Below are 25,863 nucleotides of genomic sequence, written 5' to 3'. Positions count from 1 at the left end.
TTCACAAACTTTGTTCCCTGGTTGACTTCCTCCGAGCCCTGTGGCAGTCGAGTTTTTGGAGAGACTCGCTGCCGGCCCAGTACACGTGCGAACTAAGAGTCCTGTTCTGGGGTAGGTGCTCCACATGTGGCGGTTCCCTGTAAGACTAATCCCATGCGATATATATCTTCCGCTAATATATATATCTTCTGCTAATTCGTTTCCCTGTTGGCAAACTGCGTCTTCCTTGGGCAGAGCCCCTCTGCCCCAGTCTCCATGTTTGTAGTTACTCCCCCATTGGTCAGGATCTACCTTGAAGACTCTCCACATGGTTGGAAAGACCATGTGACATATTTTTCCACATAAATACCCCCCCCCCCCTTTGGGCGAGGTGTGGTCTCCGCGGTGTCTTCCCCTTGGGAGGGACACCCCCCGACTAGACCTGGCGGCCCAGTCGGATAATCCCCCTTCTTTTTTAGGGAGTGGAAAAAAAGAAGGGGAAAAGAGGCCACGACTGTGTTAAGCCTGTCTCTATCTTTTGGGTAGTCGACTTGTCCCCAAAAAGGGCCGTTCGACACTCATAACTATGTTGGGGGAGGTTACGTGATGACCTGGTGTGCTGGATATGAGGCACACAGTAGTCTGCCCACCACACACCGCCAGTTCACGTAGCACAGTTCAGCCAATTGTGGCGTTACGTATAGGGACCCCTAGTGTCACTATATCAACACAACGTCGAGTGAGTGACAGATAGGGAATGTCATGGTTACTTGTGTAACCTCCGTTCCCTGATGGAGGGAACGAAACGTTGTGTCCCTCCTGCCACAACGCTGAACTACCCGCTGAAATGGCCGGACCTTATATCGGCTCCTCAGCATAAAACCTGAATGAGTGGCTGCATACCAGCTCCTTTCATACCCGTATGTCCGGAGAAGTGGCATGCAAACACCACTCGCCAATTTTCATTGGCCTTTTATCAAAGACCAGAGGTGTCTCGGGCTCCCAAGAGTGACCCCTAGTGTCACTACATCGACACAACATCTCGTTCCCTCCATCAGGGAACAGAGGTTACACAATTAACCATGACGCTGTATTTGTTAACCTTAGTTAACTCCATTAGTTTACATGAACTAATAATGAACATAATTTTTACATCACTTATTAATCTTGGTTACTAGAATGTTCCGGGTTCAGTACAAGTTATGCTCAATCAACAGACTTTTGTGGCATAATGTTGATTACCACAAAAATGAATTTTATATTGTCCTTTTTCTTTAAAAAAGAAGAAAAAAGAAAACAATGGAGGTTACAGTGAGGCACTTATAATGGAAATGAATGAGGCCAATTTTAGGAGGGTTTAAAGGCAGAAATGTGAAGCTTATAATTTTATAAAAGCACTTACATTAATTCTTCTGTTAAAACTTGTGTATTATTTATTTTAGCTGTAAAGTTGTTTAAATAGTTTTCAAAGTCAAATTTTTTTTTGGTGGCAATCAATATTATGCTACAGATGCTGTCTTTTATTGAACCCGGAATATTCCTTTAATGTTAACTTTCGCATATCCTAGTACAGTTTTAAAATCAAAAACTGTATATTAACATTAGTTTATGCATCATGAACAAACATTAACTTACAATGAACAATTGTATTTTCATAAATACATTTTTAACCAAGATTAATAAATGCTGTTCATTGTTAGTTCATGATCCCTAATGCCTTTACTAATGTTAAAAAAACAGAACCTTATTATACCTAGTGATCTATACAATAAGGGCAAGTGTTATTACATTTATGATCACTTACAGGATATGATAAACTGCTATCATCCCTTTTAAAACCTTATACTGTAGTATTACATTTTTAGCTTCTGACTTTTATGTATTACTACTACTGAATCACTTAAAGTTTTTATGTAACTTTACAACCAGTTTTTATTTCACTTTAAATCCAAACATACAGAATAGCCTAGCAGTGAGATGTTCCCCATTGTGTTCAAACATCAAAGCTGATCTTTAATGTGTGTGAGACAATGTCAGTCCCATTGTGACATCAGGTGTGGGTTTGTGACATTTACGGTAAAGCTCCTGCTTTCACCGTATGTTTCACCTTGAGCTTGTATCGACTTGCTAGTCACTTGAGGGCAATTGCCCCAGACTAAATGACATACACTACAAAGGGAGTATTTAAGCATTTATAGTCTTTTGTGACGTGTAACCCTACGCTCGCGCTCTCTAATTCTGGTTAATCACAGCTTGCTTTTAAATGTGTGGCATCGTGATAAATTGTTGTTGGATTTCTCATTTGGAGGGTAGAGGCTTCCTGTTTTGTGTGAACTTAAGTATTTTTTCCTCAAAATCTCAGCATAATTATTATTGGATAAGATTTAATAGAGTGCTCTGAAAGCAAAATGTCAAATCAAATGTAAGGGTATTACATAAGGCACAGGAAATAATACGGGTATATCGACAAACTAAAATAACACTTTGCTAATTTAGAATGCTAATTGATGTTTCTACCTTCATGTTTGGGCATGTGTATGTCATTTCTAGCTAATTGTTTTCAGTTCCTGAGTGTGTGTGTGTGTGTCACATAGAGTCAGTGTTACGGAACAGAAGCCGAACAACAAATAGACGCTACTGTTGTAAGATCAGTCAATGTGAAAAAGGCCTCAGGGTTGCTGTTGCTTTTCAGGTAAGAAAACAGCTGAATTCCTTATTAGTCTTCTAATACAACAAGTTCGCATATTGCCAATATTTACAATTATACAACAGTCTGCTTGGACAGGCAGCATATTGTTTGTCCTGCTATGGCTTCTTATGGAACTATTTTTATTGGCGGAGCAAAAATAAATGAAATAGCTGGCTATATTGTGTCTAAAATGTAAGTTACTTGTTTATAAAACACTTGCTTAAAAGCAATAGCACTCTCGCAACTGTGTTGTTATAGTGAACATTTTGTACGAAAGCACTCTTGCTCGTTGCTTAAAATAGACAGTACAAAAATGCAACACAGAAAAGGTTCTGAATTATTTATTGAACTTGGACCAGACAAAACAAGGTCATTTTCATTATTTATGGGTGAATTTTGTTTGTGTATATAAGGCACTTGTTGTCAGCAGACTTTTTGCTTATTTTGATCTCACCTGTCAATCTGTCAGCACATGCAGTCTAATTACAGGTCTCAAGACTGTGATGCATTGATGACGAGTCTTTTGCTTGTGTCGTCCGCTGTGTCAAAGCCTTAGCGGAGCAAGTTATTATATTTTGATGAAAGATTTCAAAGACAATGTTTGTTTTTTGTTTGGAATAACGTGCATTGATAAATCGTTCACAATAAGACCAGGAAATGTATTAAGAAAGTATGTAAATTTGACTTTAAAATCTGTTATTAGGCGCTTTACAATCAATGCCAAATGAACTGACCTGAACATTTGAGATGGCGACTGTGTTCTTGAAGACGATCCACTCCACAGTCTCAGAGCAGGGAGGGGTGGTGAGAGAGCCGTTGTAGATGAAGTACTTCTCTGTGGAGTTGGGGAGGAGACCCTGAAGGGTGAATGGAGAGATGGGGCCGCTCTTTCCTGACCAAATTAAAATGTATATGAAATGTCTCAGGATGAGACAGTAAAACAGAGACTATAGAAACTTCTGAGAAAGTTGAAATTTTAAGAGCCTTTGGTAATGGGAGAGCTTAAAGGGGCCACATGGCAAACAGGATTTTCCTTGCTCGTTTGAATTAAGAGTTTGACGTTTTAAAGGAATATTCCGGGTTCAATACTAGTTAAGCTCAATCGACAGCATTTGCACTTGCGATGTTTACATCTTTTGTCTAAACTTTTAAAGGGGTCATGTCATGAGTAATCAAATTTTCCTTGATATTTTTACATATAAGAGGTCATTGTACTATAAAAAAAAAATACTATAAGCTTCAGAACTCAAAACATCCTCTCCAGTCCAAAAAGAGCATTTATTCTATCCACCATGCAAAAATGACTCGATTTGAAATCAGCCCCATAGTGGTGTAGGAATGGGGTGTTCGTTTGAATATCCCCACCTTCATAACATACATAATCATCACATTGAACTGATAGAGAGAGCAGCTGAGGTACTCCAACTCTGAAAGTGGTACTAATGTTACTGTAGTTTGCTTTTTACCAACAAAAAGATTAAGATGTAGAGTAAGGTCCCCAGACGTTGTTGTGTTACTGGTTGTGGAAATACTGCATTTCTGCATAGCCTTCTGAAGGATCCCAACCTTAGGAATAAGTGGCTTAAATTTATTTAAACGAAGTTCCTGAATGCATCAATGTGGGAGTATTTGTTCGACACATTTCTCTAAGAATTGAATTCTATTGAGAACTATAATGATTCAAGATTTGCAAAGAAACTTAGAGAAAGATGGAGCAGTGCCAATTACATCGATGCGACAGTAATGCTGGTGAGTAACAAATGTAATACTAATTTCAACATATATTAATTTGTCGCAAAATAATCAATGATCAGGACTCCAATGCGGAGCGGATCATGCTTATTACATGGTTACTTACCAAAGAAATACATATTTGCTCACAAAATATTGACGTGAGAATTATTTCTTTATGTAAAAATAATGTGTAGCACGGAATGCAACGAAAGACAATGGTGAAGTATACGCTAGTAAGGTTGCCAGCTGTCTCAACTGTCCCGTATTATCCATTACATGGGATACGTATTGAAGCAGCCACACTATAGAGGCAAACATCCAGGCGGACCATCCATTGCAGCTGGATACAGATTTATTAACCCATCACATTCGCAGCTTGTGTAAGTCTGGACTATTTTCACTGTTCTCAGCTTTAAATAGTATGATTGTATTGCCAAATCTTGTATGTCTGATAATATAAGTATTGCTTAACTATTAATATAAGTATTAATATACTTTGTTCAGTTTTTTATTGGTATTTCAGTCGGAACAACTGCAGTAGTTTGCGTTCTTCACATTATAGGGACATGGTGGGAGGCCAGAGACAGGGTGGAAAAAGATCATTTAATACTATATTATGAAGATATTGTGTAAAAACCTTCACTAAAATTATAAGTGAACTCTTAGTGGGGACGTTTTTAAATGTCAGTCATAACACAAGATGTTAATCAATCATAACAAAAGTCATTTACATACATTATCATGTAAAACTAAGTTAGGGCTGAAACTTTGAAAAACATTATAGCAGACAAAAAATGCTACAAAAATGTAGAATATGGCCCTTTTAAATAAAGATATAAAAATTGTCCATACCATAACGGCTGACACTGTTGACTGCGTCAATGATGGCCAAATAGTTTTCATTATCTTCAATGCGTGTCTGTGAAGAGAAAAGTAAAAAATCAGGAAAATATTCAGCAGTTGCTGCATGATCCTTGATTTTCATGACACTATAACTAAATATGCTATACTGTTTCATAAATATTCTAAAACAATATGTCACTGTAAGGTTTGTAAACCTTTGACCCCTAATCCATGTCTAACTGCCCTGTAATCCCACTGTTTGCTGGACAGTTTTGCATTTAAAATACACTTACAAGACTATGAGCAGTGCTGGGTAGATTACTTCTGAATTGTAATCTAGTACTGATTACAAATTACATGATTTAAATTGCAGTCAGTAACATAATCCTTTGAATTACATTTTAAAGTAATCTAATCTGATGTTTTTACTTTTGGATTACTTCTGACCTAATTCTTGTTTATTTAATGTCACATGCATTTAAGTAGGATAAGCTTCTATCATTTTGACATAATGTTGCTTGAATGTAAAGTAAAAAGTAAAAACCTTAATGGATCAGATTATGAGAATTGAAATGGTTTTAAGTGTGTGTTTTGCTCGCTATTTGTCTGTTTCTGAGTGAACTAAAAAAGGCACTTAATGTTCTTAATCTGGCAATTTTGGCATTGCAAACACCATAAATATGTTTTGTAACAGATCAGACCAGTTATATTTATAAATCACCAACACAAAAAAAAAAAAAAGTTTTAAAAGTTGTTGCACTTATTTTGACTATAAATAAGTTAATAACAAGTGAAAAAAATCTGCCAGTACAGTAAGGCAGAATACACTTACAGTATATTAAAAATACATTCTCTAAAAAAAGCCTAAATATCAGGCCTGGGTAGCTCAGCAAGTATTGACGCTGACTACCACCCCTGGAGTCACGAGTTCGAATCCAGGGTGTGCTGAGTGACTCCAGCCAGGTCTCCTAAGCAACCAAATTGGGCCGGTTGCTAGGGAGGGTAGAGTCACATGGGGTAACCTCCTCATGGTCGCAATTAGTGGTTCTCGCTCTCAATGGGGCGTGTGGTGAGTTGTGCATGGATCACGGAGGGTCTCCGCGGTGTCATGCACAGCGAGCCACGTGATAAGACTGACTGTCTCAGAAGTGGAGGCAACTGAGACTTGTCATCCTCCACCCGGACTGAGGTGAGTAACCACGCCACCACTAGGACCTAGTAAGCAGTGGGAATTGGGCATGCCAAATTGGGGAGAAAAGGGGATAAAAATAATAAAATAAACAAATAAATAATTAAAAGCCTAAATATCTTGAAGTTTTGCCTCTAAAACAAGATAAAGTAAATGTTTCTTTTTTTAAGGATTGCTGAATATTTTTACAGTTAAACAATACAATAATTATCAACAAGAATAAGATTTTTGCAGTGCATCTTTGCCCTAATATTAAAGGTCTTACTAGATAAAAAAAATATATTATCTAACATAGATTTTCCTGATATAAAAAGATACAATCATGTCCGGTAACAGGTGCATTGAAAAGGGCTAGAACTAGCATTTTAGCTTATAATAAAGCTAAATGTTTACATAACAATTAACACAAGGTTAACAATTTCTGGTGCTCCAAACTTACAGTACTTCTAAACCCAAATTTGACGGGGTGAGGCTATTCAATACTAAAGAGAACAAGTATGAAAGGGAGAAAACAGCAAGATTGCAATGTGACCACGCTGTAAACAAAGACATAGCTAGATGACCTATTGAAATGAGCTCTCCAGCACAAAGATCGTTTTTTCAGTGGCTGTCACTCACACCTACCTCAAACAACATGGCCAATGCGGTGATCTTTCCTCCTTCTCTGAGAGCCTCATTGATGTCACTGAAAATATCTGCCTCATAACAATATATCTGCATCTATACCATAAACAAAAAATATGTAATCAACATGAAGTCAACATAAAGTTATTGATAATGTACAGCTGGTTATTATTGGAAAATAAACCCTGACAGTGTGTTCAAGAGCCTGAAACAAAGTGAAGAGCTTCTTGTGTCACCTTGAAGGCATTAATTTTGTGATAATGATGGCTTTGCTGTACATCGGGATGGCGGGCATGCCTTCTCCACTCTCCCTAGTCGCCGCCCCTAAGATGCCCCTCCCGGAACTGCTAGTCCCAGATGTCCCCACGTCGGAGGCCCCACAACTCCCACTGCTCCCTGCTCCGGTGGTCTCGGAGGTCCCCACGTCAGAGGCCTCTCTGCGCCCTGCTACTGAATCCCCAGCTGCCTTGACCTCACCTGAAACCTCTGCTGACTTGGACTCTCTTTCACCAGAGTCCCCTGGTACCTTGCCCTCGCCAGAGTCTCCTGGTCCATGGCCACCACCTGAGAATCCATGTCTGTCAGAACCACCTTGGTCTTCTGGTCTCCACCCTGGTCTCCAGCTTGTCCACTGGATCCCCTGTGGTCTCCAGGTCATCCACCCAATGCCCCATAGTCTCCTGGACATCCGGCGGCGCTACTGTGGTCTCCAGGTCTGTCTGTGCCACCTTGGTCTCCTGGTCGTCTAACAAATCTCCTGTGGTCTTTCGGCAGTCCGCTGGCCCCCCGTGGTTTCCAGCTGATCTGCCAACACCGCCCTGGTCTCCTGTTTGCACACCGGCTCCACATTGGTCTCCTGCCGGCTCCACTATGGTCTCCTGGTCACCTACCGGCACTCACTTGATATCCTGGTCGCCTGCCAGCTCCTCTAGATCCCCCTTGATCTTCAGTGCTGCTGCCTGCTCCCCCGTGGTCTCCTGCCCTTTGCCAGCCCCAGCTCATTCATTTTTCTCCCATTTGGGCATCAGGAGCCGCTTTTTAATAGAGGGGATGGGGGGTTGGGCTCTGTAATGCATGGAACCTTTCCCTAGCGGCCAGTGGAGGTCGCTCAGAGGTTGTGACTTTTAGTATTTAGTATATTCTTGGTTCTTGTTTTGTCTTTTTTTTTTTTTTGTTTCCCTTCCTGATTATTCTCCAGCTGGGTCTTGTTCTCTCATTAGTTACTGTGTATTTATAGCCCTCATGTTATCCCTGTCTTTGTCGAGCATTGTTTGTTGTAGTTGTTTCTTTTGGTGAGTTATTGGTCTTGTTTTGTTTGTGTTTTATGTTTTATGTTTAGCGATCATTATACTAGACTATTTGATCACAGAATGCTGCGGTTAAGCAATCAGAATGAAGTATACTAGAGAGCCATGTAATAAGGCCTGAGAACAGAACATACTGATTGTTCTGACAACAACGTCTTACCTCTAAGGGGAATTTCTCTCCATTGATGCTGTGTTCGGAGCCATCAGAGGAGGCGTTGCACAGGCCCCAGTGGAAAGTGATGCGTCCCACCTTAAACTTAGACCTAAGCCCCCCTCCCATCACGTAGAACTCTCCTCCCACGTCAATGGCCACTGGAGACAAACAACAAATTACAAAAATGAAGGGTTATATGTATGCACATCAAGTTTGAATTTTCTTTTGGCACAAAAACATGCACAACTAGATTTTAAAATTGCATCCTAATGCAAACTATGCATTTCTACCCTTTCAAACTGATATCATACTGTGATGATCATTACAATTCATTCAGGTATCCAAAAAATGTTTTAGATAATGATGAAATCTGGCACTTGTTCAATAGTTTTAGTGCAATTTGTTTTGTATTTAAAGTTTGGTCATTTAGTTGCACTAGTCTTGAATTGGTGTGAACAGGCCTTAAAATTGCAAAGTGGATATGAATGCAAGATTCACGAAACTCCATGACAAAATGTCCAAAGAAAGACAGTAAGACCTTGTGCAATACATTTTGTTAAAAAGTAAGCTGTTCTCACCAGTTTTGCCATCATTCTTGACTGTAGTGGAGTCTGACGTCTTTTCCGCCCAGCCCTCTAATCTCAGCTTCTGGAACTGAACTTTGACCTGTGTCAGGCTCTCCTCGATGTTTATTGGTGACTGTTTGGCATTGTTGCATGATGGGTATTTTTTGGCCCAGTTGTTTTGGTTCAGAGTTCCTGTGGAGAATAGACTTTTATTGGGCATGTAAACCTCTTAAACTCATTATACAAACATTAAAGGATGATCTTCTGCAATCCTAACTGAGGCTTCAGTACTACGAACACACACACACAAAACACACTCACAGCAACACAGGTGGATCAATAGATATGCAAACAGTAGTTTACTTGTGGGTTAATCCAAGCCCTTGCTATGGAGGTCCCTAAAGCTCAAAAATAAAGCAGATGAACCAGGTCACCAGCAGTTCTAGGTCACAGCTATTAGTATGTCTATAGCTGTATTCCACCCCCAGCAGAGCCATAAACACACAATACAGTGTACAATATATACAATACAGTAAAATACAGTGCAGTTGAGTTAAATACAGTACAACATAGTCAAACACAATAAATGGATAAAGCAATAAAATGTGTTATTAGGCTTAATGTGGCTTAATGCTTAACAGCCATATGAAAACATGCACCTACGTTCAATAAATAGTTAGATTTATTAATAATAAAAATAACAATCACAATAAATGATTCCTTGGCAACCACCCACAATAACCTAGTATCATGGCAGTGACTCCTGTAGAGATGAGCACCACTCACATTTTCTTCAGCTCTTTTTAACATACACTTTAATCACTCTTTTTAATCAAAACATGATTATAAAAACATAAAACAACAAAGCATGTTATGATTATTATGATCACACACAGTAATAAAACATGGAAAAGGTGTTTCAGACACACAAACAGTAAAACCAGTTACCCATATATACACAAACCAATACATATCCGTAATGACTTCCAGCTGTTAAGAGAGATGCAGTCAGTGATGGGCAGTAGCTATTAGCTTAACTAAATTTCTGAGTAGCAAGATGGTAGTTTCGCTAGTTTTTAAATCAAGTAACTTTTCATTAACGACGCTACATTTTTGACTAGGTAGCGGCATAGCATTGTCAAAAGCTACACTGCTACATCATGTCTTGTACCCGGTGTTTACTAATGCCAGTTTTGAATCAGAACAAAAGATGTCCGATCACAAATTAATTGCTCATTTGAGTTGGTTCTTTACAATGAATTGGTCACACGTTATAGGAAAGCTGTCTGAATCGGTTCGCGATTCACTCTGAATGACTCATAAAGCTTGCGCTTGCGCTGCTGAATCATTTGGCTCACGCTCACTTGTCAACAAGCTCATGGAATATTTTATAATTCGGCAAATACAGATAGAGCATTACAGTGGATGTTGTGAATTGTTCTGTGTAATGATGGTCAAAAATGCTAATGCATGAGATGTCATACAAGGACAGCCAAGAGCCTTTTAAAGGTGCTGCAAGTGATTTTAGTCGTTCTGAAACTTCCACGACATGGAGCCACTGAATAAGACACGGCCCCCTCTTTCTAAAACACCGCCCGCAGCCCGCAGCCCGCAGACACATTTGTGTTTGCTGTTTGCATAGTCTAGTGCTGACAGAGACTGGTGAAGAATTAAAAGACACTTATTTCAGTGATATGCAGGACAGACTGGCCTAGTGTGTTAATTGTTGGTATATGTAAACAAGCACTAGATGGATGTCTTTGACCGTTTTGATGCACTTCAGTGCACTGGATGTGTGTTTTTCGACTCATATCTGCATGGTTTGCTTGTGAACAAGTCATAATCTGATTCAAGCTTTGCAAAGGAACTGTTATTGAAGGATGGGGCAGTTAAAAACACTCGGACCCGATCACAAAACTGTAAGTAAACAGTTTAATTCATTAATATTTCAAATGTAATGATTGTTTGATAGTTTATGGAGCTGTTGTGCTTACAGTAAGTGAACTGTTTAATATATTCAGATGCAATGAGCTGTGTGTGAACCCTGAAATTTAGTTTTATATTGTTGTGGAGCTTGTTCATCCTCTTTTGATTGAGTTTCAAATATGGCTATATTCAAGGGGCTGCATGATGTTAGCCAATCATAACAGTGAAGCCAATCATTGAATTTTAAGGAGGTGCTTAGGCCAAAACCAAGTGTTTCAGACAGAGGGCCAGAGACAGGGTGGAAAATTATCATATATAAAAACAAAATGCAAAAAAAACAAAACAAACATTTACTAACATTATCAGTAGACCTTAGGGAAGATAATAAAAATATAATAAAAAAAAAAAAAAAGAAAAATGCTACAGGTAAGTTTTTTGTTATTATTATTATTTATTTATTTATTATTATAATATGTAACTGTTTACAATGTGTAATGAAGCTGAATAATAGTACCAGAATTTACTAAGTTATACCTAATCACATTATAAATGTATAAATTCCAAACTTACTGTTACGGGATTGACAGTGCTTTAGGGTTAGTAATGATTAATAACTATTTTAGGTTTGGGGGTAATAGTCTATTACCAAATTTGGTTGAATGACAAAACAACCTATATCAGCCACTAAAGCACACAAAGTACATGGCAATTATCCACACTTCTCCAGGCTAGCTCTGCTCTGCCTTCTTTGCCAGTTTAGTATGTCACAATTAGCTCCCAGAGATTGATTATTCTTGTAGCAGTAACATTTAGACATTATGAGCAATATGAAAAAGAGGTCAATAAGGAGGAGGGGCCATGGCATTCTGGGTAATGCTGATGAACAATGTCCTGTCTGCATGCAGCCTGGATGCTATAATGCCCCCTTTGTTGTGCCTACCTCCAATGACACCCAGATCTGGTTTGTTGTGACAGGTCAAAGACAAGAGAGCCAACGAGGCCAAGGAGAAAAAAAGGGAGAGAGAGATAAACTAAACCAAAAATGAGAGAACTATTAAGAACAATAAGAAAACAATTTTAGAAAAAGAATAACAAAGTTAAACAGTGAAGGAGGGACAGTTGTTTGTCATTACTCATTGTCTTAACTCAACAGAAAGTCATGGCTGGACTAAACATTGCTTTCAAACTCTGAGCCACGGACCGAAGAAAAGATGTGAACATAACAGATGTGTGCAGAAAGCCAAAAAAAAACAAAAAAAAAGATTTGCAAATCACAAAGAACAGAATCAAAATATCCAGAGTGTAAAACAGAATTTCAAATCTGGCTTACTATCAAATTCAGAGAGACAGTGGAAGAGAGAGGATGTATTTGATGTTCCAAAGGCAACTAAACAAATTAAAAGAAAAAAAAGGAAAAACCCAAACACACCCACTGTCTGGGCGAGATCAGACAGGACCCATAATTTAAGCCATGTTAACCCTGAAAGCCCATTTAGGGCATAAGGATGAGTTTAATCTGTGGCGTAAAGCTCTGTATGCTTAGACAAGATCATCCCTAAACCTGAGCTGGCATGGAGGACGATGCCTCCAGTGCTTCAGTTTCAATTGTTCATCTTTGTAAATTCTAACTGGCCCTTAATACAATCTGAGCCCTGGTAGAATCACCAAACAGAGATAATGGTGAGCACCACTTTTACAATAATAATGCCACTTTAGTATAAAGCACAACAAAGTATTGTTCGAATACTCACCCGCGTATGACCAGTCTATATTCTCTGAGAGCTTCTTCTGTGATCTGAATCCATATGCTTCTGATATATCCGCTGAAAAATAAAATAAAATGTCCATCAGTTAATTCTGTAATGGTGTAAATGCACTCACTGAGCGCTTTATTAGGAACTCCTGTACACCCACTTATTCATGCAATTACCTAATCAGCCAATCATTTGGCAGCAGTGCAATGCATAAAATCATGCAGATACAGGTCAGGAGCTTTAGTTACTGTTCACATCAACCAACAGAATGGGGAAAAAATTTGATCTCTGTGATTTCGACCGTGGCATGATTGTTGGTGCCAGATGGGCTGGTTTGAGTATTTCTGTAACTGCTGATCTCCTGGGATTTTCATGCACAACAGTCTCTAGAGTTTACTCAGAATGGTACCAAAAACCAAAAAACATCCAGTGAGCGGCAGTTCTGCAGATGGAAACACCTTGTTGATGAGAGAGGTCAACGGAGAATGGCCAGAAAGCCTACGGTAACTCAGATAACCACTCTGTACAATTGTAGTGAGCAGAATAGCATCTCAGAATGCACAACATTTCAAACCTCAAGGCGGATGGGCTACAACAGCAGAAGGCCAAGTCGGGCACTTTATTAGGACCATAGTGTTCCTAATAAAGCGCTCAGTGAGTGCACAAACAGACACTATCAACAGTATTTTAATAACTTGATTTAAAGTTTAACCATTTTAATCATCAGGTTTAAAAGGACAGCATGTTTATTTTATAGTATGTGTCTGAGCTTTGCAAATATTGATAAGAAACAGGTAAAATACTCCCATTTAAAAGAATGGCTGTGTTTCATAACAATAAAATCTTTAAATTCCTCTTGCCGCAGTTAAATCATGTTATGAACTGCTGTGACCTGATGTCAAGTGAGCTCTTTCATTAAAAAGGGAAGTGCTTTCTTGTGAATGAATCGCGACTTTTCTTTTCTTTTGTTTTTCTTTTTTTTTCAATTTTAATCAAGTTGTAATTCTCTACAGAATCCTATCAGGTTAGTGGCAATTATAAAAACAATAATGTGTCTGATTTTAAGCACTATATGTAAATCACACAGAATGTGAGTTTTGGAGGAGTTTAGCAGAAAGTTCACCCCAAAACCTCTATCATTTCCTTTGTTTGGTCTTTTGCCTGGTGGTTTCATTCATACGTCTTCAGTAAGGTTTAGTCATTGTCAGAAGGTCGTCAACCAAGACTTAAAGGTCATGGGCAAAGTTCTTCCTCATCTGCTTTTAGAAAAGTTAGGTCTCCTGCTCATCAGTAAGCATTAGAATCAATAGTTTTTGCCCCTTTATCTTCTAAACTTATTTCCTTCAATCCCATGATACATAGGAGACAATACATCAAATCAATCTTTGTCAAAATACTGTGGGATTTAGTTATTTAAAAATGTTATTCCTACAAAATTTCCTCTTTTACTACTTGAATCCCATTGGATTTTTAAAATAATTACATTATTCCCCACTATAATATTTAGAAATTGTCCTAAAACTACCATGTCCCCCTCACTTTTAGAAATAAATTTGATTAGCACCCACGTCATAGTCCACGTTCAGCAAATCAGTTTGAATGATAGCAGACAACGTCATTAATATTAATGAACCCAAAAGCCAGGCAGGCAGTCTACCTGAGTCAAGACATGAGCTAACAGAGAAGTCTTCTTTGACTATTGTAAGTTAATGTTGTTAAACAGATGAAAACATTATACATTTTGGTCACTTTTAGTGAGTTTTAAATCTCTGACTCCTTTATTGTTAGTCTTTTCCAGTGAAACACTGAATGACCAATAATGTCTCATGTACAACCTCCAGCCAAAAAACTTAAAGGGACAGACATTCAGGATTTCTATCATAGAGTCATGTGTGTGACAACAATAATCTAATGTCATTATATACGCTGATCAGCCACAACATTAAAACCACCTGCCTAATATTGTGTTGATCCCCCTCGTGCCACCAAAACAGCGCCAACCCGCATCTCAGAATAGCATTCTGAGAAGATATTCTTCTCACCACAATTGTAAAGAACGGTTATCTGAGTTATCGTAGACTTTGTCAGTTCGAACCAGTCTGGCCATTCTCTGTTGACCTCTCTCATCAACAAGGCGTTTCCGTCCACAGAACTGCCGCTTACTGGATGTTTTTTGTTTTTGGCACCAATTTAGTAAATTCTAGAGACTGTTGTGTGTGAAAATCCAGGAGATCAGCAGTTACAGAAATACTCAAACCAGCCCTTCTGGCACCAACAATCGGGGTTCTCACTATGCCGACCGCAACAGAACCACTGGTTGATCTTGATAACAGGTCAAAAGGGAAAGAGGATAGAGAGAGAAAAGAGACGAATAACGTTAACAGTGGGACAAAAAATCGGACTATTAAAATGTCAGACTTGATGTATAAATGTAACCTAATAGACCTGCTGCTTAACAAGGAAACAAATAAACCACTCACTGATCTTGGCTAAATAAACTTAGTAGCTTTAAAAGTATTAATGGAATATAATCAAACAGTGAAGACCATTAGCTAGAAGTTTTATGTGACATTTAATTTCATTCTGAATGTTTCCTCGAATACTTTTCTTAATTAGATTTTTTCTTTTGTTCTGTTGTTTTTAATTTGTTTCTATTTATTGCTTTTATTTTTAATTCATGTGTTTCTTTGTTCTTATTTGACTACAGACTGTTGAAACAATGCTTACATAATTAAAAAAATAAGTATTATTGTTTGTTGTTGTATCAAAATAGGTACAGAGAATTGTCAAATTTCACTACCAACTATGTATATATATTGTGTATGGTAGATCTTGCTATAATAACATTATGAAAAAGTAGATCTCATTTAGAGATGTGAACACCTCTAGTATACATCTAAACAATGATATTGTTCTTTGACTTTGCTATGTTTTTTGTTTGGCTATTATTTTGAATTTAGATTAATTGTAATGGTGATGTTTGTGGCATATCTATTTAAAAAAAAATAAAAAAATAAAATAAAAAGATCAGTGACCAAGTCAACACTGTAGACAGAGAGGTCTTAAAGCAGTGGTTCTCTAAAAAAATTTATGAACGCCCCCCCCCCCCCCCATTTCCGTTACCCCAAGTTAACACCTAATTTATGTGACTAAATTATTCTAACAGTGTGACTGAGTTGGAACTCCTTTCATCAGGTTCTCATTGATTCAAATGAGTCATCTCTTGGAATTTCTGAAGGCAAATAAAATCAGTTATTTTTCCTTACACGCAAACAAAAATATTTTAGCCTATTTTTTCTAGGATTTACGCATTTCTATTTAATCTAAAAAACAGTGGTATTTGTAACAAGACCATACTAAGCACATGGAAGCATGGATCTTCTTCAGTACCATGGTTTGATGTAACATGATTACTATAAAACAAATCATGGAATTATTGTAATTACAAAGAGTAGGCCTACTCTAAACACATGTAAAAACAATAAATACAAAATATAAACATTTAAAAGTTGTAATAAAAAATTTTCGGGACTGGGGCTTACAAACTTCAAAAATTACCAAACAAGTTTGGTCTGTTCCTCACACTAAAAACTCAAAGTAAACACAAGTAAGACTTCAAAAGATTTGGAATATCGCGCACAAGTCATTTGGACTGTTTTTGGTGCTTTTTGCCCTTTTTATCCATTGATTTTGACTGTATGGAAAAAAAATATCTCCTTTTCTGTTCCACAGGGAGCAAAAATATATTAAGTTTGGAACAACATGAGGGTGAGTAAATGATGACAGAATGTTCATTTTTGGGTGAACTGATCATTTAATCCCTTCAAAACTGCATAAAAAGAGGCAGATGCATTGAAGAAATAAACTGTAAAATGCTTTCAGGCGATGCTCTAATTACCACATGATTAGCCTGCAAGCCTATTGCACATTGTTTCCATGTGGGTCGGACCTCTGATCCATAACTGCCACACTATCTGTGCCATATCAGCCACACCGCTTTAACTTCAACACGAGAAACAAAAATAGAACAGATCTGGGGACAGATAAACAGACCTAGGCAAGCACTGAACTGCTAAATTGTGATGTGAGAAAAGTACAGTAAATTAAATTAAGTTAAAAACTCTTAGACAGTTATGTCACAGTTCTTTCTTCAATAGTCTCTGTTTGGTTACAGGACTTATAAGAAACTCTATTAAGCTATATACAAGTTAAACTAAATGGAACCCTGCATTGCCACCATTCCTTTAAAATCAACTTTGTCTCTTGTGCCAGCAGCTTACTGCTAAACCACACCATGCTAATGCTTTTAAAAGATAAAAGAAACCTCCCTAAAGAGGGCCCCTGTCCTTTGGTTAAAAGAACACAATATAAGCAATAATGGCTTTGACATTAAACACCTGTACAACTTTAGCTAGGATCCCTTACACTGAATTAGTTTTCTAAGAGAAACTGCCTGCCTTTTCACTAACAATAGAATCATGGTCCTGGCTCATCTTTCTGTTAGCTTTGTCTGTGTCTACACATCGGATTTGAGTCCTTTCAAGACCGCCTGTGCACCTGTTAGGCCATACAAACATCTATACACTTTTACAGTGTATCAAAGTGCTCCGTTTGGTCATACAGGCAGGCCGCAACCACTGCAGTCTTATCAATTTGAGGACACACCTACCCGTGACCCAAGTGGAACCCCAGATACCATACCTCCACCCATCCAACTGCGCACTTCTTGGGGTTTGCCGTGAGTCCTGTCCGTTGCAGCGACCTCAGAACCGCCCTCAGATGCTGCATGTGCTGCTGCCAATCATTACTGTATATAATGCGTACGCAGAGTGCGGTCCAAGGACTCGGTCCATAAGGCACTGAAACGTAGCCAGGGCCCCAAACAAGCCGAATGGAAGGGTCACGAAATGGTGTAAGCCAAATGGTGTGGCGAAGGCTGTTTTTTCTCACGGGACATTGGTGTTAAGGGGATCTGCCAATAACCCTTCGTTAAATCCAGTGTCGAATAAAAGTGAGCGGCGCGCAACCGATCGAGCTGTTCAGCAATACGAGGCATTGGATACACACCAAATTTAGACACCGCATTGAACTTTCTATAATCCACACAGAACTGGACCGAGCCATCACATTTTGGAACCAGCACCACCAGGCTGGCCCAGTCATTGTGGGATTCTTCTATTACCCCCGTATCGAGCATGGCCTTTAATTCTTTCCGAATCACTTTTTTTTGTGCTCGGGTAATTGGTATGGATGACTCTGTACCACTACCCCTGGGGTTGTTTCGATGTGGTGCTTTATGAGGTTCATATGACCGGGAAGGGGTCAAGAACACGTCCGAGAATTATCTTTGCAACCAGGCCACGTCCGTGACTTGTGATGGTGAGAGGTGATCTCTGCAAGTGATCTGGGTGCCTCGATAAGGATTTTAAGTTCACCTGTGGCCTGAGCTCCTCCCTCTCTGGCTGCAACCCGAATCCACCAAGGCCTGGTACAGTATGTACCCCCCTTAATACTCACAGGTATGCAGGATGTCGCAGCTGATCGGGGGCAGCCTGCGGCATGTCAGGGACTAGAACCAATGTCCCCAACTCCATCACCGGGCATTGCTCGAATTGCCTGGGCTCCTCGCAGCTCCAGCAGTGCGGCCCAGATTTCACGCCCGCGGCAGCGGGTTCACCAACCTGGGAGTGAGAGCGGAGAGGGACAGGGAAAACTGGCCGATAGTGCAGTACCCAAAGCCAAGGAGCCAGTTTGGGAGGGGGCACCCCCCGTTTCAGGGAAGGAGAAACAGGACGGAAAGAAGGGGAGGGAGGGGAGACAGGAGAGGGATCTCGGGGCTCGCCGGCTCCCGAATACGGTGCCATGTGGTCCTCTGCCAGCTGGATGGCCATTTGGAGTGACGTCAGGCGGTAGCACTGGGCACATTCCGCCATCCCTCTCGGAAGTCGAGCAATAAACTGCTCCAGTACCACCAGGTCAATCACAGCCCCGGCGTAGCGTTGCTCAGCCAACAACCACCTCCGGCAGGCGTCCCGGAGCTGCTGGGTGAAGGCAAATGGGCGGCCGTGCTCGGCAATGGTCAGTGAGCGGAATCGTTGGCGCTGTTGCTCGGATGTCTGGCCGACCCGTTGCAGGATGGCTTTCCTCAAGTCGGCGTATACCAGGAGGTTCTCTGTTGGTAACTGCTGTGCCATGAGTTGGGCTTCCCCAGACAACAGTGGTATTAAACGGACCGCCACTGGGTGCTCGGCCATCCACAGGCCCCCACCATCTGCTCAAAGAGCCCTAGGAAGGCTTTGGTCGTCTTGGGGGCCCATCTTGACTAGCGGGACATGGGGCGGGGCAGTTGCGGGGTCCGGGGTCACAGCAGCAGCACCCTCCTAGGGCAGCAAGCTCCAGAGCACCTGCTGGTCCTCCGCTTGAGCCTGGAGGAGCGCAATAAACCGCTGCTCCTGTTCTGTGCTCAGCTCAAAGAGGGCCTGATGTTGTGACTGGTGGATGCTGGCGAGGGTCTTGAAAACATCCTCCAGAGGTGAGGCATCCATGGTGGCATTCTTCCTCACTAACTCCCGGGTTTCGGCACCAGTGAAACAAGTTTGTAATTGGGGAAAGGAGGCATATTGTATACTGTACAGTGTATGTTATTATTTGTATATTGTTGAGTGTAATTATGTGTATAACAGATGTTTAAATTGTGTTGTGTTAATTTGATGTTTTAAGTTGTGTAATTATGTATAACAGATGTTTAAATTGTGTTGTGTTAATTTGATGTTTTAAGTTGAGTGTAATTATGTATAACAGATGTTTAAATTGTGTTGTGTTAATTTGATGTTTTAAGTTGAGTTTAATTATGTATAACAGATGTTTAAATTGCGTTGTGTTAATTTGATGTTATTGTAAATTGGTATATGTCTCATCACTGTCACGACTGCTATGTTGATCGGAACTGCACCCAAGAATTTCACACACCATTGCACTTGTTTATATGGCTGTGTGACAATAAAGTGATTTTGATTTGATTTTGATTTTGAAGTGGGAGACGGCGAATCCAACTCAAAGGTAATTTTTATTTTTCCAACTCAAAAGCTACCAACACACACAACTGATGCACTAACACACACACAAGTGTAGGCTCGGCTCTCTCTCCCCCCCACTGGAGTCTGGCTCGCTCTTAAATCTGTCTCCAACTCTCACTGTAATAACAAACAGCTACTAGAGACAATCATTGCCAGGTGATGATCCTTACCATTCTCATCTCCTGATCTCGCTTTCCATTCACAAGCCGGCGCTCAACCACGCCCCACCACCACAGTCTGCAAGCACTTTCATGTGGAGTTCAAAATGGCACGTGACGCTGGCGTTGACGCTCTGACGCAAATCATGAACGCGGCTTCATGATTGCTGTAAGAAAGCGGATAGCCACAGTCTGCTGGCTGATTAATACTGTGGAGGATGAAAGTTTAAGAGATTTAATGCCCATTCCAGTGAAAATGCAACCTATGTGGGGACTAATTCTTTCAATTAGTCAAACTCCCACTTAGGCTTTGGGAAATGTTTAATGTTACTTGAATTGGTGCAATTTTAGTGCATTTCTGTCTTTACACTGTGGAAGACTTTATTTGGAAAATGTTAATAAAACATTATTTTGTTACATATTGTTTTTTTTTTCTTTTTTTTTCTTTCCTAAGATGGAAATAAATGCTTTTTGACAGGAAAATAAGTATATATGGTGTCAAATCTCAGCATTTTCAAAATATGCATTTAATCACGATAAAAAAAATTAACAACTGACAGCACTATTAAAAATACGTCAACACAGGAGAGAAAATTATGTTCTTCAAATTATTTTATGATTTCTTTAAACATACTTCATAACCAGTCATATCATCATAATCCATACCATGTGGCACAAATTCTGCACTTCACAAAGGTTAATTATTTGCACAGTTTTTTGCAATAAACCAACTGGATCTTATATTTAGATGGATGGACAATTTTGCAGATATTCTGTATATAAAACAGTATTCTGTTTATACAACTGTAGTATACAGTGCATGCTCTCAAAAATGGAAATAGACAAGCAATAACGCTGCCAGCAAAGCTGGCACTGTGAGTGAACAAGTTTGTGCCACATGCCAGAAGGAACAGATGAAGCTTATACAGGTGGCTGTGTATAGCAAAAACAAAAGCTGCATTCTGATTCGCAGGGTCCCTATGCAGTGTTCACTGCTCTCTACTCACTGGGCACGGGATATCTGTTGAAGTACACTTCACTTGACAAAATTTGTTAATTTGTAATGCCCTGCAACATCATTAAACACAGACATAGATTCCGGGTTTAACGTAAGATGACACAATATACATGTGTATATGCATACATAAATTTAATCTAAATTTAAAACTTTACTTCCATACAGTACATATATATATATATATATATATATATATATATATATATATATATATATATATATATATATATTATAAATGTATATAATACATCACATGCATTCTTATAAAATACATTTTATACATTTAAATTAATATATTTCTCCAGACTTGTAACCCGTAAGTTAAATGACTGTTGCTGTTTAATACAAAAATTAGGGCTGTCAATCGATTAAAATTTGTAATCTAAATAATGACATGGTATGCCGATTAATTGATTGTAATTAATCGCACCTATAAATATATGCTGAGAAAGCCCCTCAAATAACAATAATTCAATATATATTGATGAAATAATTATAAATAGTTATATTTAAATAATTACAAATGATATACACTGTATATGTATATAGTAAAGCATTGAAAAGACAAAAAAATTGGCTTTAGAATCCAATGTATTGTTAATTTCCATGTTATTGAACATAAGCCAATCTTTGCCCTACAGTTCACAGCAATCCATTTTGCAACTGAACTGGTCAACAGTCTGAGATTTATTATGAGGGCTTTTTTTTAAGGACGCATCAATGTGCACATGTGTCAGACGGACGCTTTTGGAACATCTCACTTTGGTTGCATTGCAACATAAACATACCATTTTTAGGTCGCTGTGTCAAGTTAAACATTGTTTGAAACTTAGAAAAACACGTCTTATGATCCCTGAGTTCGGATCTGCACTTCATCAAGCTGTGTTTAAACGCAACAACTTTCTGCTGTAGGTAAGTGTGGTTTGTTCTCTGTATAAGCTGCATGTTGCCTATACAGCTGGAGTTTTGCTTACTGCCCCCTGGAGAAACAGGTGGTACTTCAAGCTTGAATTGCTCCGATGTTAGGAGTATTCCTTATTACAGTCCAGGGACATGATTTATTGCATTATTTTTTAAGGTTGATTTAGCTCATATTTACGCACCTAACGCTGATGGTCAGGGCTTTTTTTATAGATCTTGAAGGGATGTTGCATGCCGCTGTCACCCCTCATGATATAATATTGGGAGGAGACTTTAATCATTTGATGGACTAAAATCATTTTGAAGCAAAAGTGTGTAAGTCCCCTACAGCAACATTGATGCTTCACAGGATGTGTAAAAATCTTGGCGTTACAGATATTTGGAGACTTTTGAATCCATCTGGTAGGGACTATACATTTTTTTCATCAGTCCATAAGATTTATTCTAGAATAGATTTTTTTTATATATCTAAGTCCCTCATTTCATCTGTTGTGGATGCTCAATTGGAAACATCTTAGTCTCAGATCACGCCCTGGTGAGTTTAGAGGTGTTGCCATATACGAAGAAAAAGAAATCATAGAGTTGGTGCTTTAATGTATCCCTTTTGCAAAATCCTGAATTCCAACAAATGTTAAAGGCTGAAATCAATGTTTAGGAGACCAACTGGTCCTCAGTATCCCCTGTGGGCGTGGCTTGGGAGGCACTTAAAGTGGATCTTAGGGGTCGGATCATACAGTATGCCTCATTTATCAAACAATTCAAAGCACGAGAACTCGTGGAGTTATAAGGGAATATTAAAAATGCTGAGGCAGAGCTGAAGCACCAAATATCGTCTGATGGCCTCAGAGAATTGACCCGATTGAAATACAGATACAGTGCATCCGGAAAGTATTCACAGCACTTCACTTTTTCCACATTTTGTTATGTTACAGCCTTATTCCAAAATGGATTAAATTCATTATTTTCCTCAATATTCTACAAACAATACCCCATAATGACAATGTGAAAGAAGTTTGTTTGAAATCTTTGCAAATGTATTAAAAAGAAAAAAAGAAAAAAAAAGAAAAAAAAATCACATGTACATAGGTATTCACAGCCTTTGCTCAATACTTTGTTGACGCACCTTTGGCACCAATTACAGCCTCAAGTCTTTTTGAGTATGATGCTACAAGCTTGGCACACCTATTTTTGGGCAGTTTCTCCCATTCTTCTTTGCAGGACCTCTCAAGCTCCATCAGGTTGGATGGGAAGTGTAGGTGCACAGCCATTTTCAGATCTCTCCAGAGATGTTCAATCGGGTTCAAGTCTGGGCTCTGGCTGGGCCACTCAAGGACATTCACAGAGTTGTCCCGGAGCCACTCCTTTGTTATCTTGGCTGTGTGCTTAGGGTCGTTGTCCTGTTGGAAGATGAACCTTCGCCTCAGTCTGAGGTCCAGAGTGCTCTGGAGCAGGTTTTCATTAAGGATGTCTCTGTACATTGCTGCATTCATCTTTCCCTCGATCCTGACTAGTCTCCCAGTTCCTGCCGCTGGAAAACATCCCCACAGCATGATGCTGCCACCACCATGCTTCACTGTAGGGATGGTATTGGCCAGGTGATAAGCGGTGCCTGGTTTCCTCCAGACATGATGCTTGCCATTTAGGCCAAAGGGTTCAATATTTGTTTCTCATGGTCTGAGAGTCCTTCAGGTGCCTTTTGGCAAACTCCAGGCGGGCTGTCATGTGCCTTTTACTGAGGAGTGGCTTCCATCTGGCCACTCTACCATACAGGCCTGATTGGAGTGCTGCAGAGATGGTTGTTCTTCAGGAAGGTTCTCCTCTCTCCACAGAGAAATGTTGGAGCTCTGTCAGAGTGACCATCGGGTTCTTGGTCACCTCCCTGACTAAGGCCCTTCTCCCCCGATCGCTCAGTTTGGCCAGGCGGCCAGCTCTAGGAAGAGTCCTGGTGGTTCCAAACTTCTTCCATTTACGGATGATGGAGGCCACTGTGCTCATTGGGACCTCCAATGCTGCAGAAATTTTTCTGTACCCTTCCCCAGATCTGTGCCTCGCTACAATCCTGTCTTGGAGGTCTACAGACAATTCCTTGGACTTCATGGCTTGGTTTGTACTCTGAGATGCACTGTTAACTGTGGGACCTTATATAGACAGGTGTGAGCCTTTCCAAATCATGTCCAATCAACTGAATTTACCACAGGTGGACTCCAATCAAGTTGTAGAAACATCTCAAGGATGATCAGTGGAAACAGGATGCACCTGAGCTCAATTTTGAGTGTCAAGGCAAAGGCTGTGAATACTTATGTACATGTGATTTTTTTTTATTTTAATTTTTAATCAATTTGCAAAGATTTCAAACAAACTTCTTTCACGTTGTCATTATGGGGTATTGTTTGTAGAATTATGAGGAAAATAATGAATTTAATCCATTTTGGAATAAGGCTGTAACATAACAAAATGTGGAAAAAGTGAAGCGCTGTGAATACTTTCCAGATGCACTGTATAATACTATTTTGTCGTGGAAGGAGGAGTTTTGGCTGTTCAGGGCAAGACAGTCATACTTTGAGTTGGGGGACAAAGCAGGGAAGCTTTTGGCTAGATATATAAAACAGAGAGAGTCTTTTTCTACCATTCCCTCAGTGAAAACAGCTAGTGGTGAAATATTTACCTTAGTCATTGATATTAATAATGCTTTTAAATAATTCTATCTTGATCGTTATAGTTCCATGTCTTCATCAACTGATGAAGTTATTAGGAACTTTTCGGAACCATTAGATCTCCCTAAACTGACGACTGAGCAAAAAAATTCTCTTGATTCTGGGATAACCTTGGAGGAGCTTGATGAGGTAATTAAGGCCTTAGCTACAGGCAAGACTCCGGGGCCAGATGGCTTTGCCGCTGAATTTTTTTGATTTTATGCTACAGAACTGGCTCCACTTTTGTTAGAAGTTTATACAGAATCATTGAAGAATGGAAAGCTTCCGCCAACCATGACACAAGCCCAGATCAGTCCAATTCTTAAAGGAGACCTATTATTCCCCTTTTCACAAGATGTAATATAAGCCTCAGGTGTCCCCAGAATGTGTCGGTGAAGTTTCAGCTCAAAATACCTCACGGATCATTTATTATTCCATGTTGTAAATGCTGCTTTTTGGGTGGAATCAAAAACACGCTGTTTTTGTGTGTGTGTCTTTAAATGCAAATGAGCTGCTGCTCCCCACCCCCTTTCTGTGCTTTTACAGCTCCTGCTTTGAATACTACAGCAACAACAAATCAGAACCAGCAGAAGTCACAAATGTGAGAATGAACCAGGACGTTTCTGAATGGTTAATTGATGAATTTATCTAACTGTTGTCAAGTTTTTTCAGCCTTTCTGCAACAGTGAATGAGCAACACAAAAATATACTGTAATGACATTAGCTATGAGCTATAATGAGACATGACATTTTTGGGGGGTTGTCTTGCATCATGCTCATTTAGAAATTGTAGTACAGGTGCTCATGTGGCAACTGTGACAAGATGCCTACAGAGCCAGAGAATATATGCTGCATGGAGATAAAACAGGTATTATTTTCTTTAATTATATTTTCTGTAATCAGATTTCATTTATGACATACCATTGCCTACAACTGCTAACGCAGTTTATTATAATAAAGGTTAGAAGACGGATACAACAGCTTGAGGAGACTCCCTCATGTATGGTGGACCATCCTGGAATGGAGCCTGTTTGTTTAAATTTGTTCTCTCTACAGAATGCATTTAATATTTATAGAGCTGACTATGGTCCCTTGCGACTACGTGGAATAGAACAGTAAGTGTCGCTGAATAGTGAATTTTTATTTTCAGGTAATCTTACTTTGAAAGGCAATACTTTGCAATCTAGGCCTCATATTACCCTAGTTACATGTATAACAACTTATAAATACTG

At 39.4% G+C, this 25,863-nt stretch overlaps 1 protein-coding gene across 4 annotated transcripts in view; it reads right to left on the bottom strand.

Moving 5' to 3' along the window:
• Positions 1-25,863, bottom strand: part of LOC127435753 (receptor-type tyrosine-protein phosphatase zeta-like) — a 107,704-nt gene that overhangs the window by 40,534 nt on the left and 41,307 nt on the right. For 2 of the 4 annotated variants that reach the window (XM_051689417.1, XM_051689419.1), the window contains exons 2-8: positions 12,763-12,834; positions 11,952-11,969; positions 9,098-9,277; positions 8,526-8,677; positions 7,059-7,154; positions 5,255-5,321; positions 3,403-3,560 (exon numbers count right to left, since the gene is read on the bottom strand). In XM_051689417.1, the coding sequence (XP_051545377.1) occupies positions 3,403-3,560; positions 5,255-5,321; positions 7,059-7,154; positions 8,526-8,677; positions 9,098-9,277; positions 11,952-11,969; positions 12,763-12,834 (743 nt within the window). The remainder of the gene's footprint in view (positions 1-3,402; positions 3,561-5,254; positions 5,322-7,058; positions 7,155-8,525; positions 8,678-9,097; positions 9,278-11,951; positions 11,970-12,762; positions 12,835-25,863) is intronic. The other 2 variants (XM_051689418.1, XM_051689420.1) reach the window with 1 other exon arrangement.

Source organism: Myxocyprinus asiaticus, chromosome 46 (assembly GCF_019703515.2).
Source record: "Myxocyprinus asiaticus isolate MX2 ecotype Aquarium Trade chromosome 46, UBuf_Myxa_2, whole genome shotgun sequence".
Lineage (NCBI taxonomy): Eukaryota > Metazoa > Chordata > Actinopteri > Cypriniformes > Catostomidae > Myxocyprinus > Myxocyprinus asiaticus.
This window is presented reverse-complemented; position numbering and strand designations above follow the sequence as displayed.